Here is an 8,438-nt window from a genome sequence, read left to right on the forward strand (position 1 = left end):
TCTGGGTTAAAAAAAAAAAACATTCAGCGGAACCTTTATAACTTACTATTGTGGATAAAACCCATGCTGAGACGCCCACTAAAAGGCAGGCTGGTCAACAGTGACACCCCTTTAAATGAGCCCTTATGAAAACCCCAGAAGCCATATCCTGCACCACAGCAGTGCTGCACTTCCTCTTCCCAAGTAGTTTCCCTGGCACTTATGCTCCTCTGAATGGGTCTAAAAGGACCAACAGGCACATAACCTATTATTGCTGGAAACGGAGTGTGTACAGCACCACCAGCTTTATTTATCTGTTGAAAAAGGGCAAGCTGGGCTCTAGTCAACTGTCTAGACAGTCACTGATAGATGGATGGCTCATGCTAGAAAACCAGGCTATGTTTCATCCTTTCATATGTCTAAAAGCAGGAGGCTACTGACAAAATACTAGCTATAGAGCAACAACAAATAGAAGGAAAATGGCTTAATTTGAAGATTTTACTTTTAATTGAGACAAGTCCACAGCATTGTCATCGCAGTGGCTACATCCATGCTCATAGTTCCATGCATTGGGGACATAGTTGGCCAAGTAGTTCAAGTACATCTGCAAAGGAAAGAATTCAAAGTTGGTGAATCACTGGTTGCAGAAGATTAATATCAGACATTTCTGTTTCAGCAAAGCTCACTTAAACATTTTCATATTGTGTTTGGAATATCCTGTCCTGTAGGTATGTGGGTTGACTGGGCAGAATCACTGTTTATAAATGTCTCCTCTACTGAAAATGAAACTTGACAATCTAGTGTAATTATCCCTTTGCTTTTTTATTCTCTGCATACATTTCAACATATTGTAATCAACCTTAGCCGCTCTGAATTTCAATTTTCTGGAAACGTACAATTTCCATTGTGCTACTCCTTATAAATCTCATATCACCGGTATCAACACAGCCGCCATGTATTTGTCACCACATTGACTCTGGCCTGTATATTGGAAAATAATAATAAACGAATGGTTAGAGATCCAGCTAGGAAGCGCCAACGTTAGAAGTCACTGCTAGGACATGGATTCTCTGATCTGAGCTTCTCCACCAGATGTTGAATCCTCTGGGAAAAGTGACTCAACAGCATGGTGGGTTTGGTTCTTTGCCAAAAAAATGACGAGACCGGAGACTGGTGGTGGAGTGAGACTTTTAAAGGAAGGAAAAAGACCAGAAAAAAGTTCCACAGAAGGGTGTTGGTATTCTGCTTTTCAGCTTGCTGAGCTCACCATTCTAATTTACAGCAAATGATGGGGAAGAAAAAATGGTGGACACATGTACTAAGGTATAAACATAGTTTTGGCCTTTCTGCTCCACTGAATAATGAACTGGGCAGGGTTTCTGGCAAGTTTGCACATAAACAGTATGACTTGTACGTTTCCTGAATGTGTGGGAATTTAAAGACTGAAATGCAGTCTGTGTTGATGAATGTTATACAAGCTTGTCTACATATGAGAAAGAAGAGCAGTAATTTCCCTGGTGAAGATGATTCACTTAAAATATCTATACTGTGCCATAACAGCACTATATTAGTTGTACCCAAGGACACGATGTCTTACTTACTTTGGTGTTTCCGTTGCCATGGACAATCACAGGTAGAGAGTCGTACACTGTGTTTCTAACTCTCACTCGGTCAGTTCCAAACTTAAGAAGCATTTCATCTGCCAAAAAGAGGAAGACCAGATATTAAGTGCCAGGTTATGAAAACAGACTTGCCATATGGGCAAGAGCTGCAAAGGTTAGTAGTTTACAGGTTAATGTGTCAGGTCTACAAGTTTTACGAAAAGAACATTTACCACAGAGTGTGGGAGCAAACTCTTCAGTTCAGTTCAGTTCAGATCTTTATTGTTGGTTTAAGTTAGCACAGCAAGTTACTAAATGCCTTAGTTTTCATTCTTTCACTTACCAGTGTCAGGATAAAACTGGGTTTTAAATGACAGAGCTCAGAATATCTGACATATAATACACAAGTTAGCAAGAAACTGAATCATGGAATTCAGTTTTTTAGGATTTCTCACCAACTGCCCCATTTAGGTTCTGGAAAATCTGACACTTGTGGTCCAAAGTCATATTGAGAGTTTCCTGAGAGACATGAAAGCAGGCAGAGTTGCTGAGCCATCCAAGAACTGTTTTCTCTGTATTTATTTTAAGATTAGGTGTTGCTATTGGCACAAGATACTTACTCTTTGTAAAGGATCCACATATATTTTAGTGTAGAAGAGCTGGTCATCATCATTGTCATGGAGGTTCCACTGTGAAACGATTTTGTGTATGTACGGGGCATAGCCAATTATACCTGCAAGTAATGAACAGTTTGAAACACATTTTCAGGCATAAAGTACGGAGTGAGAGCTGTTTACAAGGTCACATACAACTAGCTGACTCTTAGCGACAGTTAAACTGTATCTACTGGCTCAGTGGTTTAAGAACCTCGCTGCCTGAATATCTTACACAAAGTGTGATTTTTGGCAGTAATCCCAAGCACACAAGGAATGAGCAGGGATTGTCTCTTCCCACAGTCTCTGCACAAAAGTGCAATAATGTCCACTGGATACTGACCACAATATCAGATTAAAAAGAAATGCTGATGGTTTGTGCCATTTTACAAGTCAGTGGATAGACATGACACTTTAAATGGGCATAGTAAAAAAAAAAAAAGGCCAAACAAACTTTAAAATCCACAAATTTTGGAAAATGCAGGGAGCTTGATGCTTTTTTCTACCAGTCCTTTTTGGAAAAATTCACAGTTTTGCACTGCACTACCCTGCTTGGTATATCAGTTGCAAAGCTACAAGAAAGACGCCATGTAGTATGAAATGGTATAACATGTTATTATGATGTGTTTTATTTGGACAGCCTGTTGAGAATTTAAGAAAACAGTTTCACTTGCAACTCTTATAATCCCTTTTCTGTCACCTTTTAGTTTTCTTAAATAAACACACACATAACCTTACTGTATCTTGATTCCACCTCCAAAACACTGTGCTCTCTGTGTGCAGATGCTATATAACATTTCTCTGTGGTCAGTTGGGCAGGAGTTGTAGGAGTCCATACAAAACCTACAATTTTGTACAAACTGTCGCACATTCGAGGGGCTAAGGCAAATCCACATGTCATGCTGATGACAGTGAATGCTGAAAACAGTCTCTGATCAGTCTGAGACAGCTAGGCTCCAGTATGGGAGGTCAGACGGGGTTGATGACCGCTGGAAAAGCAACAGTTCAGTGTCCCGAAGAACTGACAGGATGCATCAGGCTATGGATTATGCACGAGAACTTACTGTTACTGTTCCTTTGTTAAATGTCTGCACACTATTTTTTTATAACAACATATAATGATAGTAATATTTATATACCGGTAATTGTAATAATATAATGTATAATTATTCATTACAAATAGGGTGCATTGCTGCCTACCTGGGTCATCTAGGTCTGCAAGTTCTCCAAGTTTGACAGCTGATGGTGGAATGTACTGTATGGTTACCATTACCATTTAAACAAGTTTTAGTGATAGTGACTTTAACATCTACGTTTTGTCACTTTATCGCTGATCACCTTTACATTATCCAAATAACGTACCGTCATAGCATCATGTCAGAGAGATGTTCAACGGGTCATAACAGCTCAGTATTTTGACCATATAGTATAGTGAAGTTTCAGAACCCACCTCCTGAGTTGAGGTAGCGTTTGCCACGACGGACAGAGGGGTACATGTCAGCTAGTTGCTTATCTGGCCATATCAGTCCCTCAGCAGCAAAAAGCACTTTGTGATTGGTTTGCTGGAACTTCCTGAGAATCTCTTCTGGCCCCCCAGCAAAGATAAGATCATAGCTAAAAGGGAGGAGAGAATGCAATGTATGTAATGCAATAGATCATTGTTATCTTTTGCCCTTTAGGGAGAGCCTGATAGTTTTCTTAAACAAGTGCATTTTACCATACATCTGACACACAACCTAGGCTTGCACTTGCTCAAGAAAGATAAAAATCAAATGTAATCAGTAGAAGGTTTTCTGGTGAACCCACAGACACTGACTATAAAGCTAAAATAGTTTAAAAAGTGAATTATAGGAGCATTACAGTATTAAAGACTGAGATAATACCCTGACTTGGAATCTCCACTGTGCCATAAGTCTTTATTGTACATGACACACTTCTGTCAATTCCAAATTAGCACTGAGTGACGTAGCAAAGTCATACATAGTCTGGCTGTGAATAGCAACTGTGGCCTCCATTTAAGGCGTTTGACCTTTGACTTGCATGCAACCATTGTCATGCTGCGACCTGAGCACCTGCTCAGATGCTCCACAGCATAATGAACAAATTAGTTTTATTTACATTTCGGTGAATTAATTTAACATATGACACAATATAAGTCTGTAACTAAATAAGAAGCAGAAACTGTCAAAACAACTGAGGTGGCCCAGCAGGACTATAGATTCTGAAATACATTTGAATGGCTCACAGTTCAAAGCACAGATGCAGTTTATTACAATAAAAATTAATTACTCTCTAATAAAAAATTGAATTACCTGTCTTAAGGGTGTGGCAACTTTACAAAGCAATTATACCTAGGTTTTCTCATGTGACATGGGAGAGTAAGTATCACTATCTTTTGCTCTATTCGAGGAAATGTGGCCTGCAAAGCTGTTATTATGCTAAACCACTCACATTAACTCAGTGAAACTTTCCATTGGCCTCAAAAGCTCATAATTCACCTACCTGCACGTGGGAATTATTCTCCTCATATATTTGGCAATGCTCTATAATAACGGCTTTGCATGAATGAGTGGTTTAGTGCACGATTATGCAGCAACACCTCTCATTGCATTTTCAAAGCAGTTATTACAGGCTGTGATTGTGAACATTAGATTCAATTTCAATTCATAGTTCTGTGAAGCAAATAAAAGTGTTTTGCATCCCTTTCTTGCTAGAAGAATGTTTTATCTTTCAAATCCAAAATAAATCAGATCATAGCTCTGTGAAATTGATGTATGGGTTGAAGTAAACCATCTCTAAGTAAAGAAACGCATAAGGGGAAAAAAATAGCAATTTGATCTTTTTTATTACATTTGTTGGCTACAAACTTAAATGAAGTTTAAAGGAAAGACAGCATTGGTCTGAAATTACCTCGACAATGCTAAAATCATATTGGCACTGAATTAAAAAAAAAGATAAAATATGTATTTGGATTTCAACATACCTATCCACAGTCAGGACAATGAGATCTTGCTGTTCAGCCAGAGCCTTCATTTCCTCCTTCAGTAGTCTGATTTTTTGTCCTCCACCAATAGAATGACCCACATCACCACCTTTCCATGCTTCTCCCATTCCCAACACCTGAGACACAACACATGTACAACCTAACATCAGTATAAGTATCAGTTTTAACAAGTCCCTCACTCATTTTTTAGTACTGTAGTCAGTAAGTGTCAGCTGCACTGACAGGATATGGAGAGAGGTATAAGGGTATACTGAGGATTAAAGCCATGGATGTCACAACACTGAAGAGGCTACAAGTGACATCAGGGAAGCAAGACAAAAGGCCTCAACTCAAGAGTATAAGTAATATGAAAAAGCTGAAAAACCATTGGGGAAGATAAAGGATAGTGCAACTGAGATGGAGGGTGAATGACTGTGCCAGTGTTTCTCTCTCTTTCTCCTGCCCCTCCTTATATTCCATCTTCCTAAGTTGATCCCAGTGAGAAGGAACAAGACAGACAGAAGGAGAAACTGAGTGAACGACCAGAAAGGCAGTAGAGAACCAGCAGTCAACTAGACAGACAGATAAACAGGAAGGCAGAGGACCAAACGGCTAAGTGGAAATGTACCGGTAGTCCCAGCCAGTCACCAAATGACCGTATAACACAATTCATAATGATCATACAGTTGAATCAACACCTCTCTAATAAAACAGTTTAAACACAAACTGATCATTATCTCCTTCATGAAAGAGGGCTTGTTGCAAGACTGTTGGATTAGACTGCATTAGTTTTAGCTTGGTGTTCCTAATAAAGTGACAACTGGGTGTGTTTTGTCTCAGAGGGACACAGTATTAACCCATAATAGTTTATACACTGGATACAATTCAAAAGGCTTCAAACTTGACTCGTACTTGTGTTTTGTGACTCGTGTAAATCTCCAGAAAAAATAAACTTCCACAGTTCTAATTGCTTTGTAACACAACCGTGGAAAATAGAAGCACGCAGCTGATTGAGAACTTTAAGGTAGCCTCATAGGATAATTCACACAGCATGCTAAGGTAACACCTGAGCTGTAGCCAAATTGACAGGCCTGTGTTTTTCTTTGCTTGCTGATGTGATGTTTGGGGGCTTTGGGAGGTTGCAGATTAGCTTGAATGTGTGTGTCTGCAGGAGCTGGAATACAAACTAGAGCAGCGTGATCACACAGGACCACACAAATGCATGCAGGGCATGAAATCAAAACTCCAAACCAAAACAACAAGTTTACTATATTGTTGATTTCAACCACAGAGGGAAATTCTGGACACACACTGAGGCGTGTCCCTATAGGAAGGATGTTTTGCAGCTTGTTGCACTTCATTGTTTCCATCTTGGGAAGTGTGCCTTAAAACATTTGGCTGCAGTGTGAGTATAGTACTGTTTGCTGTGACAAAGGGTGCAGTCCTGGAAATACATTTTGGAATATGGGAAGGCAATATTACCTTCACAGTGTAGTTGAAATAGTTTGCAGACTGCATAAAGCGGAGGAAGCCATCTGTTTCCTCTGTTGCAACAGTTAAGACAAGCAAGTTCTCTGAAAAAGAAAGAAGACATAACATCAGTGTATGACCTATAAAGTCATGACATATTTCTTTTTTCTTTCAGTTTTCTGGGGGGATATTTGTACTAGTATTAGGATTCCAACATTTGTGCACCAAGTACCTTGTAAACCTCAGGCCTATGTCAACAGACTGGTTTGCTTTAGCAGGCTAATGGTGCATTCCATTTGAACTGGGAAGTCAGAATGTCCCAGTTCCAAATCAGAAATTTCAACTTGAATGCCCTCTAAGTTCCATAGTACATGGAATGCACCAAAGATTTACATCTGAAATTAAGAATATCTATTGTAGTTTTAATGTGATCAGAAAAAGAAAAGCTAATGTTTTTAAACATGGGCCCAACAGTTTTTTTCCTCTTCTTGTGCTAAAGAAAACAAATCTCCAGGACATTTCTGGTGGCAACAGGTGCTGAAGTCTGAGGAAGGGTTAGACAGTAGACGGACCACAGCTAAGCTAATTTTCACTTGTTCTATTATATTTGTAAAACCAGCTGGGGGTAGCCTCGATCTGAAAGGCTGCAATCTGTTATTGTGCCGCATCTAGATCTGGTACATCAAACTCTATTATTCCATGAAGGGGGAGAATTAATTAATTCCCAGTTAGGAACAGATCATTTCCATATGTGCAAACTGTTTTTCTGTGCTAGAAGTAAGACAGACCAATAAAAAGTTGATCACACCTTTATAGGAACACTTGAATACTAATCCTGGTTTTCATGTGTCGAGAGCCAATCTGCCATCTTTAATATAAGCCTCTAACCCCTTGTGAATTATTTACACTCCTACACTAGTAAGTAGGATTGAATGTATGAAAGACTACATACCTGAGCCCTGTAAAGACCTTTGCAAGACCTAATTCAAAATACACTCTGCCCAGAGTATGGCTAGAAGAGTTCACATTATACCTTTGCAATACAGAGATTATCAGCTCTTCATTGTTTCATTTTTATGGTAATTTGTAATTTGGTTTTGTCACACAGCAAATCTCACCTTCCATGTAAAGATGAAAGCTATCAAGAACATTTCAAATAGAAGATATGTGTTGATTTCACATTTTCATGTGGTAGCCTAGAACCCATCTAATCCCACCAACCAAATAAAGTCGCTGTGGCCGTCATGAGAGGAAAAGTTGTATTGAGAGGAAAATATTTATAGAAAAAAGATTAATACAACATATGAGACAGTAATTTCTCTGTGAATATGAAGCCCCACACAAACAACCACAGTAAAGAACATTACAAGCAGCCTACTTCTACATTTTTTCCCATCTGTCCCGTTTTTGTGACACAGCCATTCTCTCATCGCAGTCTAGCCTGTGGCCCTGTCATTGCTCTAACAGTCATTGTAATAATCCCCTGACACAGACGGTCTGTTACAGTTTGGAAATAGTTTCCTGTCTGCCTCAAATGTAACATCATCAGCAAAGAACTGGTCAGAATCAGGAGCACATGAGTTTCAAATTGAGCACTGCACAGAAGTAAGGGATGCCCTTTCTGAGCCGCATGTGTCCCTGTTCTTGTTCTTGGCTTGAAGGTAGATGATGGAGCGCATGCTCAGTGTCTCCCACATCTGGCAAACACATTTTCCATTCCATGCCTTTTTTGTTTTTTGGGGGTTTTTTTGC

The 8,438-nt window shown here is 39.3% G+C and overlaps 1 protein-coding gene across 2 annotated transcripts in view; it reads right to left on the minus strand.

The window, feature by feature from the left end:
* Window positions 1–8,438, minus strand: part of plod2 (procollagen-lysine, 2-oxoglutarate 5-dioxygenase 2) — a 27,830-nt gene that overhangs the window by 10,182 nt on the left and 9,210 nt on the right. For both annotated transcript variants that reach the window (XM_020602246.1, XM_020602245.1), the window contains exons 2-8: window positions 6,699–6,790; window positions 5,217–5,353; window positions 3,684–3,847; window positions 2,201–2,313; window positions 2,036–2,099; window positions 1,581–1,678; window positions 482–583 (exon numbers count right to left, since the gene is read on the minus strand). In XM_020602246.1, the coding sequence (XP_020457902.1) occupies window positions 482–583; window positions 1,581–1,678; window positions 2,036–2,099; window positions 2,201–2,313; window positions 3,684–3,847; window positions 5,217–5,353; window positions 6,699–6,790 (770 nt within the window). The remainder of the gene's footprint in view (window positions 1–481; window positions 584–1,580; window positions 1,679–2,035; window positions 2,100–2,200; window positions 2,314–3,683; window positions 3,848–5,216; window positions 5,354–6,698; window positions 6,791–8,438) is intronic.

The sequence above is a fragment of the Monopterus albus genome, unplaced genomic scaffold (genome assembly GCF_001952655.1).
Source record: "Monopterus albus unplaced genomic scaffold, M_albus_1.0 scaffold55.1, whole genome shotgun sequence".
NCBI classification, from domain to species: domain Eukaryota; kingdom Metazoa; phylum Chordata; class Actinopteri; order Synbranchiformes; family Synbranchidae; genus Monopterus; species Monopterus albus.